A 17390-nucleotide genomic window follows, 5' to 3' on the forward strand; every position below is an offset into this window, starting at 1 on the left:
CATATGTCATACGTAATGTTTCTCGATGTTTCCTTCATTAGAATTTAATTTCGCCCATAGATTTTTCAAATAAAAGATTTTACTACTAACACAACTTTTCTTCCAAACTCTTCATCGCATATTATCATTATCTGTAACATAGAAGATTAAGAACTAGTAAAGTAACTATTGGCAATTGAAAATGAGAAATCGTGATTAATTTTTATTAAAATTCAATTTAAATTACCATACTATATTTTACTATAGTATTTTTAGCGTTCTCGTAAGTTATTAAAAGTATTCTTCTAGAATTTTGTAAAAATAATTTACGTAAACGTTATCTTAATTTACATAATCTTAATAATTTTATCGATTTGTTGAGTGTAATATTCGTTTCACACATGATAATAATAATTACCTTTACTTTTTATAGAACATTGTCTTCTTGATGGAGTCCAATGAAACAAACGAATGAAATTACATCCGAGGATCCAATTAGCGAAACGTTACGCGAAACGATCGTAACGTTGATTCAATTTTCCTAAGCGTATAACTCCTTAATTACTCGAGGCTGCTATATTGTCGTGATTATTCAACGTTGTATGCATACACGACAGAAAAGTAACTATGCGAAAGAAAGAGGTCACCGAACGACTCAACCTATGCACTTGTTCCAATCAGGTTTACAAACATGCACCAATTACTTCAATAGACGCGTATACAATGCATTTTAATGAATTTTTAGTGAATATTTATTGCAACAAAATTTTTACCAAATGATACTATGAAGATATAGAAATATCTCATAAACAGTATAAATAAAAAGGAATGAACTTGGTTGTTATCTAATAATCTACTAATAGTATATCTAGTAAGTTTAATAATCTAGTAAATAATATGTTTAGTGATTAATTGATGTCACAAATTTGATGAAACAGTCATCGATCTCTAAGTAACATAGATACTAAGTAGGACCTATCATTGGAACAGCTTATCTATAGTAATAAAACAATGTAAAATGTACAGATAAAAAATGTAAAATTTATTAATAGGATTTATTAGCATTCATAGTATTCTCATTAACATTTAATGAAATTAGCAATTAATTAAAATTGCACACTATAATACTAAAAATATACAATCAATAATTAAAACATAACTGTTTATTTTAGCCTATGTTTTTTACATTTCCACATTTTGGGCAATGTATGAAGGATACTGAATAAAAATGGTCGAATAAGGTTCCTTATTATAACTAAATATTCAAATTGTATATACTGGCTCCAGCCTGTTTGATTTGGTTTAATATAGCGCTTAAGGTAGTCTTTATTACTTAAATGGTAGCTCACGAGTGCACCACTTGTCTGTGAATAGTGAGATATGGTAGATGTATGTCTGGATTTAAAAAGATTTTTTATCGTAATTCCAACAGGAAACCAAATCTTCTCAAAAAATATTATCATTGTTTGAATTTTGTATTTAGCCAAAATTTGTTAAGTCATAGTGATTTATGAGAACGAATTAGAAATAAATAATAAACCAACTATCTGAATAGCTGGTTTATGAAATAATTTTTCCATTGTAATAAGATCCATAGATTATTTTGTTGGCTTTTATTATTAATCTTAAAACACTCGAACAGCGGATGATTTTAGCAATGTGGAAAGAGTTCGTGTTGCTTTCAACGTTTTTGTAAATATAAAATATACGTTAAAATAATTGCGACTTAGGAGCGACATACATCTAGGTCCAAATGGATCCGCCATCCGCCAGGAGTAGGGTTAATACATATATTCGAAAAGTAGTACATGTGATATAATTTACTATCATTCGTCATTTATATTCAAATATATCAATTTTTGTGGAACTGCCCAAAGGACTAAGTAACAAACTTATTAACTTAAATTATTCCGTGTAGATTGATAGATACGTCAGATTATTCAGTAAATATGAATGTTTATTAACAAATTATGCAAGATAATTTTAAACATAAAAATATAATATTGAATAATAAGTTGACCAGATTTTTTAACGCTTACAAAAGTATCGAGATCCGGACAAATAAACATAACCTTCATTCTTAGCCAATAACATCGCAAACTGAAACTTCGACTAATATCGAAACCTCAAAGGGACAACTATCCAAATGATAAGCAACATACTTTTGGACGTAGAGGTCAAACACGGCTGGTCGTTAGGCCAACTCAGTGATAGTAAAATGTAAAAGGCTGGTTATCTAACACACCCCTGTACCCTGTTCGAGTTAAATTACTATAGAAGACTTTATCCACTTTAGGCATCGGCCGTCAGGCAATCATCCTATTGCCGTACCATAGTATCATGAATGATGGTAAGAAAAGCTACCGAGAGCCGGTTGCCACGAGTTCCCCTGAAATACTGTGTGCCGCTCACTCACTTGTATTCCCACGGTCCACTTCGCGGCGAGAAAAACAAAGTGAAACGATATTTTCAATCGTAGTTGCAGACCACTATCAAGACACGTGGTCCGACTTGACGGATGTCGCGCTAGTTGATATGTTTGTCAGCGACTGGCTGACATTTTAATGGGCCAGAGAAGGATAAAGCACAATTGTTACCAATCTAAGGTAATTCGAGAACGGATGGGTTATCGAGAGAGACAAACGATACGCGCGCAATCTCCTATCGCGAAACAACAAAGAAATGAAACAAGTATGAAAAGCACTTCAGTATGTAGAAGCTTAACCATTGCGAATTATAAACACAAAAAAGTTTTTGATATATATGTATATATATAGTATGGATAAAACATTTTGGTTTATTAAATTCTTTATTGAAATAACATTATCAACAAATGCAATAAAAGACTAACGAAAGCCACTCTAAACCATGAGAAGTAATAGAGTGGTTTTCAAAAAGCAATATAGAAGTATTACGCAACGAGGGAAATAATAATCTCGTAATTCGCTAATGATATTAGGTTATATTTAGAAAATTCGTAGCGGAAGTTAAGAAGCTCGTCTTCTAAAAACGATTCTTTATGTTGATAAACAGAAAAAGATTGTCCGAAAACAACTTCTCGAAAAGTTTGATTAGGTTAATAAAAATATTCTATTATAAATGTTCAAATACTTTAAAGAATGTAAAATATAACTGCACTGTACGTTATATTTTTGGCCAGTTAAATCAGAAGTGGGATTTAAATAGTATTTTATGCGAAGTGCGAGAACGAGATACATTTAAATTTTTCCTAAGGAATTCGTCGCGCGAAACGTTGCCAATCCACAAAGCTTCTTATTGCGTCTCTTGCCACTTTAAGAAGCAACTGTGAGATAATGACCCAATTAGATGTCATTTATACGTGACTCATATTGCCAATTTATCCATGTCCGGCTGCCAAGCATTAATGCCTTACGTGTATGATTATCCACATTTGGTATAGAAAGGTAAACCGCCTCGAATAACGCATAGACAACGTCGATGGACACCTGCGAGCTTTGGTTAAGAGAAATCGTTTATCGTACGGCTTACAAGACCTTCCATCGGCAAATATTTGTAATCTCATAGACAATTACCGTTCGCGATAAGAAAGACCGAAAGATCAAGCTTGATCCTTTAAAGATACGTGTCTTTAAAAAGAATCTGTGTTTACGTATTACAGTATAATATTTAAGTAAATGTTGTATAGAGTTTAAGTATATAAGGGACACAAAACGGTGGTATTTAATAAGCCGGTAGTTTAAAAAAATTTTCTTTTTACAATAAATTGAATATTCAATAGAAATCCGTTTACATGAATTTCATTTATTTGAACGCTATTTGAAATTTTATTTGGTACGCCATTATTCTGAAACAATCTCCTATCCTAGAAACGGAAAATAGTGGAAAGAATCTATAAACTATTCGTCCTTTGAATAATTTAGGAAGGAGAATAAACTAATTGCAGAAAACCAAAGAGGCAAGAAGCAAGGACGAAGACGGAAGTTGGAAAGATTGTTGTTGATAATAACCATAGATATTTGTAGTACCAAGTTATGTGCAATATCAAGAAGCTTATAAAAAATTGTCGTACTTCAAGTCCTATTTCAAAACCGCCACACTGAGATAAAATTATCGATCGTCCATTGAGAAATCTATATGTACAAACCAAGCTTTACCATATTCGCGTCAGGAAGAGAAAAATATAAACCTACTTTTTGCGTTCACTGTACATTGGAGAAGATGGAGCAAATAAGTCTTAAACAACCTTCATCAGAAGCAGTTGAACTTCCGCTATTCATATTACATAAACATATATCATTATTTTATTCAACTTTTAACACATTCCATCCTTTTTAATCTATTTTGCACTAACTATTTTACCTTAAACTTCTTTTCTACATCTTTCGTATATCGTGCGAAGAATTAAAAAAAGAAATCCATACGCTAAGTGACAAGTAGAAGACAAAAAGCGATTAAAGATGGGTTAATATCGAGACAATGTAAAAATAGAGTGACTGATAATTGTCGTTAGAGCGTCTAGCAGCGACTCTAACCACTGAGAGGGGGCGCAAAACTAGCTCGTTGCTGAATGACGTAGTAGCTCTCATTTTCTTGACCACCTAGTATACACATCCGGTCGGCTCGGTACTCTGCAACTTTCCTACTTCATTCATCGACGCATTCTGTGGCCTTTGAAGGTTGCACAGGCAGAAAAGAGCGGGCACGGTCGCGCGCCGCCGATCAGAGTCAGTCGGCGTGCACGCCGCGCCGCGCCGACCAGTTTCAACATAATAATTCCTTCTTGGAAATACACCGTGACTACCACTACATTCTGCACCATCGCGAATACCAATCGTATTCGTTATATGTGAATCGACGCGCCAACACTTTGCGACTATCGTCTTCTTTCCACACGTCTTTGTCTCTCTTTTTGTCCTATCGAGAAATATCGTCCAAACAATTACGTGGTTATGTAACCGTGGAAATCTTAATACTATGGTGAAAATAAATTTCATACGAAAGTAAAATTATGTTTCTTTTTTTTAGATTGGACATTATATTTTTGATAATATACGGAAATATAATTGAGAAATCTCTCAATGATACAATTTAGTACGAGTAGGAAATTTTGAGGTTATGCACCTTAATTGTATAACGATGGAGGGTGAACGTATTTATAATTACTTACTAATAAAGAATAGGATCTAGAAAACTTTACAATGACTGTAGAAAGTATTTAGCACTAAGTAATTAGATTCAAGTGTATTGCAGATCTCATTTTAACAAGCAAATATAATATTTAAAAAGAAATATTTGAGTAGAGATTAATAGAGTTCTAGTTCTTTAAAATTAATAGATAAATTTACTTAAAATCAGTAAATAATTTTGAAACTTGTTAACTTCCTTAAAATGCATGAATCATTTGAAATAATTCTTTTGAAATATGTTTCTTATTAAAAGAAGTTTCTCTTAAAAAGAAAGCTATCTACTGACAATTCAATGGAAGACAAACAACATGAATGGTGGACCCATGCGACTGCACAGCAGGAAGTTATAATAACAGGGAGTACGGCATCAATGAAATGGGAAACTACCAATGACTGGAATACTATCGTCATCCCCAACCATCTCTACGTCACCTTTAGGTTAGCAACTGTGACGTGGCTGGCTTTCACCAAGCGCGCCAGCGGCATTGGAATAAGTGTTGCAATTTCTTGAAATCCATATACAATTTTGATTAATATAATCTTACAATGCAATATATTCTCATTGCTCGATAAAGTTATATCTTCTGTCATTATCGTTACTCTCAAATTAATATATTTTATATTTCACAAAAATAGTAGCAAATCGTTTATTGCATAACACGCTGACTGTCGGGTAATTTTAAATTGAGTTCTCGCTTCATTTTGTGAGCACTTCCTGGTGCATTAAGTAATTTTATACTGTTATTTCAATATTAGAATTATTACAATTTTTTTACGAGAAAAGAATATATTTGTGACTGTCCTTTTTATTCAAGTATTCTAATTAATTTCGTTAGTATTGGTCACTATCTATCGATAAATCTATCGATAAATCTAAAGGTGATCATTGGTAACCTCTATGGCAAACAGTTTGTTACATGGTAATAGATATCGTTCCTTTGCGTTACTTCTCTATGGAATTTGAATTGCTACAATGATTCAAATGCTGCCAAAAAGAAAAGAATAAATACTATATCAAATTTTCAAGATCGATACATTATCACACTTCGTTGTCATGATTGCACCAACCACTGTAGCAACTATAACGATTAACCTTCAATACTTAGTATCAACTATAATAATATACTTGTTATCACGTATGTATACAAAACGAATTCGATAAACGAACAATAAGAAATTAATTCCAAACAAAACCTCACTGTATCGTATATCCGATTATAGTGGCTTAATCTCTGAAGGAACATTCTCAGTGAATAATACAGCGGCGAGAATACGGCTGAGAACGGTGGCCGATACCAGGCGAACTCCGCGTTCCATCGAAAATTCCGTTCGTTCGATTCCCAGGGCGCACACAGGTATTCGCGCTTGTGACCGTGCACGTGCGCGAGAGCACTCTTTCGAGGGGAAGGAGGTTATCGACGGCGCCTCGCTGAGAAGGAGAGTAAAGAGAGAAAGGTGAACAGAGGGTAGAGACGAGAGAGGAAATATAGAAGAGATAGTTGAGTCACTTACACATTTACAATATGCACGCTGCATTCGAACGTACATGTACAGTGAATTTGTATGGAGCAGTGGATAACAGTGTGAACCGCGTGCCGGAATACACCAATGGTCAATGGTGGGGAGAAATCGTGAATGATCCATAGAAGTCTGTACCGTTGTGTGCACCATTCAAGTAACCTGTGTTAGTATACAGAGGGTTACAAAATATGTAGCGCATATTTCAGTCTCTCAGAAGCCATGCTGATAAAATTTTGACCGCTATATCCGAGTGAGAAATGTGAAATATCGTTTCTTCGAAATTTGAATATGGCGTGTCAATACCATCCGTTCAATCTTGCCCTATCGTTAATTAGTAAGCTTGTCAAAGGAAAAGAAATTTATATCACGGATGTCCAATGTTAAGAAGATTTATAACAAAAGTATGAAACTTCATTATTGTGGCATCAATGTACAAACAAAATAAAAGTAATAAAATTGTTATATATAGAATGTACAGAATCAAATAAGAATTATTTGGACTTTTCGATTTTGAATTAATCTTTCTGGAACCGCGAACTTTTAAAATTGCCATTGTTTTGGACTTTTAATAATCAGGAATTTCACGAATTACATATAGTCGAACTCTCCAACTTTCTTATCGTTAGAGAACTTTGAACTATGTAAAATATCAGAATTATTAACGACTTTGCACGATTATTGTTAGATCTTCAATAGTAATGAAATTTCAAAAATTTCACATAATACACATAACACGTTCGTCAAAATTTCTTATGATAAGAATCCAAATACCTTCGCGAGCCACTGTATTTTGCAACGTCCTATACAACGTGCGATGTATAGATGGAAGGGAATGGACTAGTAGTGGAGTCTGGTGGGAAACGTAAAACTCGGAGTGGGGATAAGCAGACGGAGGAGTGAGGAGCGGTTAAAGGTTCGGCTTCGGAAATGGCCGCGGGAAAGTAGAGAGCGTTACGTCGTCTGGCAGGCGAGCCGAAGTTTTTCGTGTAGAGCGCTCGTTAACCCGGCGCTTCGAGCGTTAGTTCAGCAGCTCACTCTTCGACAGACAACCATGTTTTAAAAAACCGAGAAAGGAGGTTCGATTTTTAAGAATCGTGATTAGTGCTTACGACTAATCTGGTCCCTCTCTCTGGTGAGAGTGGTTCCAACTTCTGACACACACACCGGTGTCTCAAAGAGATCAGAGAGTGCGTGCACGAGGATGGCCGGCGACGACGGTGCACCACCGGACAATGAGATCCTCACGGATGGAGAGGGGCAGGGTGCGTCAGTGCGGGGGGAACCGCATTCCAGAGTGGGCGGCATCCTGGAATGCGATCCCCCCGGTAACAAGAATTCGTCGAGCCAGCGAGTCTCTAACGACAACGACTACGCCGGCGGAAGCGCTGATACTGTGATTCCACAGGATCATAACGGAGGCGGTGGAACACCGATTGCCGGTGATAACGGCGCTCTGTGCCGATATGCTATCGGCACTGCACATACCGCTATGTCTTTTATCGAAGTTTGTCAGGTAACCACACACATATCGATACTTTCGCTTTAGTTAACTTGGGTATTAAGTCACCGAACTAAACTTTCATTTAACTCGACTCCGTTGTCAATAAGCTATATCCTCGAATTTCCTCTCTTTCGCGCCTGTTTCTTTCTTCTTCTAACTCGCGCGTAGCTCTTGCCGCGTTTTCGGGGAAGGTCAATAAAGTCGGATTTCAAAATTAAACCTCTCGTTCTCTTGTTTATTTCTGTAACTTACTAATAACTGTCTTCTTAATAACTGACTTTCATGATTTTCGTCAAATTACTGAAATTTAGGATATTTAATTCTATTTCGTATTTTACATTCGCCGTAATAGAGATTAAAAATTCCCAAATTAAATAATCTAATCCTAGATTGTTGACTCCCTAATGATATGTTAAGATTTGATATATGAAAACACTAAACTATTCGATGTTCTAAGTAATGAGAGCGAAGCACCGTTAATCGTCTAGTTACTATTCCGCTTTCTCACACATATGTGTATTTGCTTCAAAAAATTGAGTGTGACTAATTTGTTAAAATAACAAAGAAATTATCTCTTTCAGATCCGATTGCAGAACTTTTTTCCGCAGTTGATTTCGTCTTCGCGGTATACTCTCTGCGAAGATTCCATAGAGCGGACAGCAGAGTGTTTAGCCAACGATGTGATACGGTATCTACTGAAGGAAGATATATATCTGATATCTCGAGACCCAGTTTCCCGTAGTATGAGACACAACGTGTATCAAATGTTGAATAAACATAGTATTCTCTTCGCAAGTATGGTAAATCGTCTAAACGTTGTGCCAGATACGGCATACGAAGCGTTCACGGGAGTTGCGGACGAATTATTCTTACACGGTGGAGTTACATGGGCGAGAATCGTTTGTCTATATGCATTCATGGGTAGACTCGCTCTGTGGGCACGTGATAGACGAATGCACACTCTAAAGAAAAAATTACCTCTTTACGTCTCCAGATTTATTGGTGAGAAAGTTGCACATTTCATCAAAGGATACGGAGGATGGGTAAGTGCTGTGTTTTGAAAATTAAGATACAAATACATAAAAATTGTTATGGTTTGGACACACAAGTTTTTGTTACATCGACATATGCACATACTATATTTCCTTAGGAGCAACTGTGTATAGAATACCCTGTGGCAGAAGAAATAAGTGGAGCAATTTGGAGAAGTCTTATAATGACAGGTGCTACACTTGGTTTGGTTGCAACGATCTTAACAGTGACCTCCTGATATACTCTTAGAAATTAATGTATACAGGGTACGTTTCGTGTGAGATCTTCCAGTGTACTTATTTTTTACCAAAATATGTTGAGAAACGATTTCTGGAAGCTTACATAAGTTTCTATCTTGGCACAGAAAGTGAAATCGTGTGATCCAAAAGGTATCTTAAAGAATAAGTACAGGATATAAATTAAGTTTCAACCTTGCAGCCTGCACAATTGTCGTATCAATGTCACTCAACTTAGAATCATCCTACATTTTATATAACTCCAACAAATATGTAACATAAGTGAACGATAACGATACAAGTTTCCTATTATATTCATATTTTGTAACAACTGCAGCTCGATGGACTAGTTAAATTAGCGAGAAAACAAATTTTATTTAATGTTAATCTAGATATTCTATCAAAGTAATTTCATATAATACTCAAAATTGACGTTTCAGGTATTTATACCAAACAAGAATCTCAAAATTCTATTGAATTTAGGTAGAATCAATCTAAATGTATTTATTTATAATTTATTCTAGGTAGAAAATATATTAATAAATTTCCTTGTCAATCAAAGACCATCATAATAAATGCTTAGAACTTTTAAAAAAAAAGCAGTTAAAACAACAATGCTCACTGAATATACAGCAACATTTTCTTAAACAGCAATGAATATTATACGTGATAGTTTCTAATGATATTGCAAAAATTTTTATATGAGTATTCGGAATAAACATTTCCACAAAACCTCAGTTCTGTTAGTTGTATCAGTTATTTTTAAACCTGTAACAAGAAAAATCATTTACAAAATAATGTGATAGGTTTAATATTATATATATATTATATATTTAATATTATATTATTATATGTAATATTATATATATAATATTATATATACTTGATACTATATTTTGCATGAATGAAATATTTAGGTGAAATATTTTCAACTTTTTAAATATAAAACATTAGCAAATGCAAAGGAGGCTAAATAATCAAATCCAAGTAGCTGATTTTCATAACAAATGTTCATTCAGTGGATCTAATCGAAGATTTTAATGTCTTATTGTACACTTAACGATTGTACTGACTATAGTATTACTTGATAATATATTCTAAATGTTATCGATGTCATATATAAAATATATCACGAAAAAATATAAAACCTTAATACATTTAAAAAGAATGAAAAATAATTATGTATTAAATAAGGTCACTGTTAATTTCAAAAACGATTACTCTTAAATATACTTGCTTATATGTATTATAATACTTTGCAGAAACTGATTCGTGTGAAAGTCGTATTACTACCAAAAAATTCGATTTTAAAAATGGTATTCTCTTAAAAAAGAATTAATGTTTTCGCAGTAGAATTATTAAAAATATATATAGTAGATATTGATATAGTTTTATTTAAAATAGCATACTTATTCAAACGTAAATACAATCTACGTACTACTCAAAATATATTGATTTATTATTTGATACCAGAATGCAAAGATTTCAAACCACAAAAATTTCTAAAATACAGAATAATTAGTAATGAGTGTATCTATAATATGTCCTGTATCCTTTTACCTTCCGAATAATACGGTACCAGCGTAAAGTATCGATGTGTTTAATCTTTAGATTATTGGAAAATTAAACACATACTTTTACTAATAACATACTTTACTAATAAAATACTTTACGCGATTTCTGTACACATATCACCAGTTATTGAAAACTATTAAAAAATTTGTAAACCGGGTATCTGTTTCTTCGAATAATACCATTACTTTTATGAAATTTTTGTTGCTATCCAAAAATCTCAGCATTGTTTGAATGCATTATGTTTTTCGAGATATGTTTAATAATTCAAATCTAAAACCAACTACTGAAATTTATCGCACAGGTCTTAATAATAATAATCGAATGATCGATGTATGTATAAATTACATAAAATTTGTTAAATTTCTTCAAATACTTTTTAACGTTTGAATATAAAAAAAGAAATAATTCCTTGATTATAGTTTATAACTTTATGCATTACATGAACATACAATACAAAATCATAAACTTGAGAATAATTTGCTGTGAATATATCTAACAGTTTTTCTTATTTCTACTCAGATCTTGTGACTGTACAGAACACAATTGCTTTTTTTTTTATTTTCTTTTAATTGTTATATCCTAACGAGGATAATAGTAAGAATCAACAATTTTTTTTAATAAACCTTCAAATGTTTCTACTTTAAGATTGCTAATATCGATATTACAACTATGTATAAGTATGTATTATGCATTTACGTGTGAATATATAACTATATAACTATACAAACGGAACTCATTTCGTTCCCCACTTATATAACAGTAAGTGACCAACGTACCACAATCATTAACCATCAATTACTTGATTAATGATATATGAAACATATCGTCAGCATTAAGAATCTCTCACCAAAACATGAAATAAATTTTAAAGAAGCAATAATCACATATTAAATGTGAAGGCAAATATTTCATTTCTTCTTGATTTTAAATGAAGAAATAAACGAAAATATTTGATATTTCCATACCTTTAAAATTGAGTGGTTCGGATATAAATAATATTCAATTTCCTATTCGGTATATTAATACTGAATAATGTGAATTATTAATCCCTACAAATGTTGGACCCTGTTTTAATAATTTGCTTGCTCGACTCTAGTAACTTATCATAGCGAGAAAATATTATAGTTTACTACTAATTTAAGTATCTTTATTTTTTACTTGTAAAAATGTTCAATCGTTTATTTTTACAAATACAAAAAATATTCGTTTTAAGAGTATAATATCATTAAAATTATATAAACAGAAACAAAGTAAAAGGTAAGGAAATATAATTTTATCTAGAGATTGCACACAATACTGACGACATGATCACTTTAATTCAGTTTCTCATAAAGATTGGCAGTTATAGCCTGGACGTATTACTGTCCAAAACAGAGCAAAAATGGTAAGACATTTTATAAATCTTATCTGCACCAGTATCCTGTTATATCCAATTATCCCTTTATAAATCGAGTGCACAGGATTGACAATAAAAGACAGATCAAGGTAGTCTAGTTCTATATTAACCTTTTCATGTACTATTCAAAGCATTCTCGAAAAGTTTTTATCCGTAGATCAAATAACACTTTTCCGGAGAATCTTATAGTAGTATGAAAAGGGATACACAATGTATTATACTATGGCATTAAAATATATTAAGCAAATTTTTCGATAATCCTTTTTTTTCAATACAGCAACACACTTCGATTTCTTTTATATCATCGTTTATCATTCGACATATTTAATATATAAAATTCATTTGAAACTTGAAAATATTATTGCAAGGCATGTTTATGAGGGATTGAAATATGTAACGATAAACAGCACACAGCAAGCGCAAATTAGCATCGTTAATTAATGCGAAAGTATTTTACAATTAGCCTGATGGTAATAGGATTCAATTTTAATAAATTCAAAAATTCATAACGATATATGTGTTGCCACAGATCATATTACGTTTAAAGTATATGTAACATGTAAATCACTTGATGACATGCTCTATTTTTGTTTTCTGTCAGCTTTCTTGATTTATCACAGCTGGGGCAAAAATGTCAAGTGTGAAATCTTGTCTTGTATGCCCAAAAAACAAAGTTGGTTCAGGTCTCTATTCAACATAGTCCCACCAATCTTTTTCATAACCTTCATGTACATGTTCCAAAAGCACTTTCCTCCGGCTATCGCAATATCTTGAAATAAAAACAATACACACATGTATATATGCTATATATCTTAAATAATTTAATTCTTGATTTAATAGAATTATGTTATAATGATAAAAGAAGGAAAAATATGTTTACTAATTAATGACCTACCTATATTTGTCTTGAACCTTTTGTTTAATATCAGCAAGATTTTCACTTGTAATATCTCGTTCTAGGTATTCAGAGAGGCGTTCTGTAGTGCCCTCTAGATCCTTTTGGTTGTCTTCAAAAATCACAGATTGGTTATTTTTTCGCACATAATAAGCAAAAACGTAAGTATACATAAGAGTCTGTCTACAGGAACACAAAATGTCTACTGCTTTCTTTAAAAATTGTACCTGGAAATGGCTCTTTCATAAAATTCTGCTTTTCGTTTCATTAAACAACATTCGATTTAGCTATAAGTAATTTTACCTCAATCCATGACATGTTATGTTGCTGCATTTCTTCCATTTTTTCTTTTACACTTGCATATAGTTTACTTTCAAATTTCAATGATTGCATGTGATTTATATATCTATTACAATAGAATAGATATCTTTGTAATGCAGATCGCGATTTTTCTTGAGCATCTCGTGCTGCTTTAGCTTCTTCCTCATCATAACGGTTACAATTATACCAGCTTGAACCATGTGGTTCCCATGGTCCAAGACACACCCAACAAAAGTCAGTTTTACAATTTTGATTTTTGCACACCATATGATTGCATCCACCATCTTTTTCGATAGTGACGTTACATTTTGGGCATTCTTTTGTATTTGCAGCAATCCAATTTGACGTTTCAGAATCATCATCACACTTCTTTATCCATTTGCGCAACAAATGGCATTTTACTGGATCATGCCAATTTTCACCACAATGGAAACAGAATGTATGTCCACATTTACAAGTTACTGGTCTTGCTTCCACATACTGCACTTTTATTGCATTATTACAGTCTGGAGATGGACACCACCTTAATAACCTATTGCACTATAAAAATAAGTATTAAATAGTATTGTTGTCACATAATTTTTCAATAAAATGAAAGATTAAAAAATATGTACTTCAACAAAACTATTTGTTATTAAATGTTGATATTTCAATTTCACTTTAGAGTCTTTTATAAGACGCATAACACTGGCATCATCAACTAAAATGTCACAAGCATGCGCTGCACATGCAATCGTTTGGCCAACTCCTTCTTCCATAATTTTGGTTGTGAGATACTCCCCCCAACAGCCAGTACAAAAGCGATGTCCACATTCGAGTCCAGTCATCATCTAAATTTGTTTTGGATATATTAAATGCATACAAGCATTGATTTCAGATTTTAATGCAAAATTAGTATTTTGTAGGTATTCATATACATACTGCAGATGGTTGAACAGTAAAACAAATTCCACATTCTTCTGTACCATTTGTTGAAGTTCTTCTGGTCTAAAAGTTTTAAATATATTGTTAATGCAATTATACACACATACACACACACATTTGTTTTTATACATAGTGAATAGTATAGAATTTTATGTACTAGTGAACTTTGAGAAGATTGAGTTCTATTTATTAATGGACCCTTTCTAAATGGATTAACGACTCTTGCTTCTGCAAACAACTTTTCCTGATCACCATCATAAAAACGTTCCATTAATTTTTCTTTATCCCACTTAAAATGATTTAATAAAATACGTGTAGTTGTGGCTGGTATCTATAATCAAACAATAAAATATTTCAACTGTAATAACAAAAATTAAAAATTTTTTTTATCTTCTGAATAAAACATACTTCTACAACAGTGTTAACTTCCTTAATAGAATCAACCATGTGTTGTACTATTTCTTCTGTTGACAAGACTTCAAAAGGATAATCGTCAACATCTGTAGCCCGTTCTCTTAGATTTCCAGCTTCAATTTCCATTGCAAAATCAACATCATCTCCGCTAGACTCATTACCAGAATCAACATCATCGTACGTTTCTTCTTCAGAATCCATTGTGAATCTTCTGATTTATTAAATAATTGAAATACTAATATATCCACTTACTTTATATATTTTGTACCTGTATAAAGAAAGAAATACAATTTATATTATATCCAGTATTTTGACTTTTAAACCAAATCTTGTGAACGTTCACTTGACTCATTTATTCCACTACATTGTAATTGAAAATAATTAAACTATCTGGTGTACGTATATGATAGTTAAATAAAAACAGTGCACTGACACATTTTTATTTCAATTTATACTCCAACTTAAATGGCCACGAAATTATGCAAAAAATAATTGTGTGAACTCGAATATATTTGTAACTGGTTTAGTATTGCACTTGATGAATTTCTACACAATTTTGGTTCGAAAAGCTATCACACCTGCACCCGCGTAATACTGTTGTAGCGGAACAAGGTGAAAACAGCTTATGTTCAACACATGACGTCATCGTTCGCTACTTCTCGAATAAAGCAAGAAACTTCGTCGTGAGTTTACCTTAACTTACTGTCGATAGTAACTAGCGAAATTTACAGTCACGATACTAAACGATTCTCAAAATAATATGAACAGTTAGAACTTCAAAATATTTTTGCCATCAACGTAAGCAAGAATAAAATCAGCTGCCAAAACATCCGAGTTGAACTCCGGCAGCTGATACACTGAACGCTATTTTCACGGAGTAAAGTAGAATGAGCCATCGTGTTGTTAGCCAATCAGAACACTTTTGTATACATACTGCCCAATGACATCCTCTGTTTATTGAATTGATATTTTATATTGTCCTTTTCTTACTATTAATTTTTTGCTTTAAAGTCCATTCATTTTGCACAATTTTAGATTTTATATTGTGATCAACTGATTTACATAATTACGGATAATTAAAAATTGGTTTAACATAATTTGTTAAACTATATCTTATATTAAAAGAAACATTATGCATATATTAGATTGAGAAAAGAAGACATACTAACACCTTTGGTGTTTGAGACTGAATTAAGGCTTAACTATTTTTTTACTCCCAAACGCTTCAATCATTTTAAGTAATTGGTAATGTTTATGAAAATATATTTATAAATAAAAATATCTTGTTATTTTATGACGTACAGTATACTCCACTTTTAACATATTATGGAAATTAATGAAAACGATAAAGTGAATATATAAATATTATTATATACTTGACGAATATAACAATCACAACAATTTTCCACGAATAGTAGAAAGATAACTAAAGAAAATTCACTTTGATAGCGTTCTGAATATAAGAAGACTAGTAAGATGAAATTGAAGTTCGATTAAGGATTTTAATGAACACCAGATACACTTTATGCTAAATATATATCGATGTTAAAACACATCACAGATATATTACCATGCACGATAATCTTTTTAGCCATTGCACTGGACAAATCACCAAATCAGTAGGCTAATCGAGTAAAACCATAAATTAATCTAGAATGCACTGCTTGCTATGAAGAAAGAGACGAGCTTATAGCTCGAACACTACTGTCACGTCCATAGCAGTACGTGCGATGACTTTTTTCTTCTATCGAGTCAAATACGTTATTTTTTTTTTTTGCGCTCGCTCTCGAAAACGTAAGATTTGAGTTGATCGATGGACGACAATAGACACTAAATTTCACGTGATACTATCCGAGGAATTGAGAATCTAAGAGGGACGCGACGACGAAATGTCTCGTCACCAAGTTCCGTTTTTACTGACTTTAGTCAACTATCTGAAGTTAGCTTCTTACGCGACGTACAAGTGACATACATGGGCGTCTTTACACAAAAATGTTTTGAAAACAATATGACAATAACAATACGTCAATTTTTTTAGCAAATTAATAATTATTACAATAAAGTTGCAATTTTTATAACATTTTAGAGTAATAGTTTCTAAATTAAGTTACTAATTATAAATAAATTACGAACCTTTTAACTTTCGATCGAGGTTTTAAGTTACGAATGTTGTACAAACTCCAATTCTCTCGCTTATTTTGCATAGGGAAATAGATGTCAAGATGTCAATTTTCTTAATAAATTAATGATTACAACCATAAAGTTGCAATTCATATAATCTAGAGAAGTAATAATATTGTTCCACATTTTACATAAACTATGAATATGTTTATTCTTATTTTCTAAATTAAGTATATAAAGGACGATTATATACAATTAATTATATATAATATATGCATATAGGGTGGACCATGCAATTGTTTCAGGT

At 32.3% G+C, this 17390-nt stretch overlaps 2 protein-coding genes and 1 long non-coding RNA gene across 4 annotated transcripts; 1 reads left to right on the forward strand and 2 right to left on the reverse strand.

Annotated features, from left to right (window-relative positions):
• Window positions 1–5416: 5416 nt before the first annotated feature.
• LOC132906685 (uncharacterized) lies at window positions 5417–6996 on the reverse strand. Its single transcript, XR_009658026.1, has 2 exons — window positions 6660–6996; window positions 5417–6576 (listed from the first exon to the last, which is right to left on the reverse strand). It is a non-coding gene; the product is annotated as an uncharacterized LOC132906685 (long non-coding RNA).
• Window positions 6997–7334: 338 nt separating this feature from the next.
• Window positions 7335–10174, forward strand: LOC132906673 (uncharacterized). The gene is made up of 3 exons (XM_060959054.1): window positions 7335–8181; window positions 8751–9212; window positions 9320–10174. The coding sequence occupies exons 1-3, from the start codon at window positions 7870–7872 to the stop codon at window positions 9437–9439; spliced, it is 894 nt and encodes a 297-aa protein (XP_060815037.1). The 5' UTR covers window positions 7335–7869; the 3' UTR covers window positions 9440–10174.
• A 634-nt stretch (window positions 10175–10808) lies between these two features.
• On the reverse strand, window positions 10809–16900 carry LOC132906661 (E3 ubiquitin-protein ligase ariadne-1). Of its 2 annotated transcripts, none has more exons than XM_060959032.1 (8): window positions 15656–15832; window positions 14957–15230; window positions 14706–14879; window positions 14546–14611; window positions 14239–14454; window positions 13607–14164; window positions 13304–13530; window positions 10809–13177 (listed from the first exon to the last, which is right to left on the reverse strand). In XM_060959032.1, the coding sequence occupies exons 2-8, from the start codon at window positions 15161–15163 to the stop codon at window positions 13096–13098; spliced, it is 1530 nt and encodes a 509-aa protein (XP_060815015.1). In that variant the 5' UTR covers window positions 15164–15230; window positions 15656–15832; the 3' UTR covers window positions 10809–13095. The 2 variants fall into 2 exon arrangements, with proteins under 2 accessions (XP_060815015.1, XP_060815014.1); XM_060959031.1 differs by lacking the exon at window positions 15656–15832 and adding an exon at window positions 16533–16900 and having other exon boundaries at window positions 11426–13177.
• Between the last annotated feature and the right edge of the window lie 490 nt (window positions 16901–17390).

This window comes from Bombus pascuorum, chromosome 5, assembly GCF_905332965.1.
Source record: "Bombus pascuorum chromosome 5, iyBomPasc1.1, whole genome shotgun sequence".
Lineage (NCBI taxonomy): Eukaryota > Metazoa > Arthropoda > Insecta > Hymenoptera > Apidae > Bombus > Bombus pascuorum.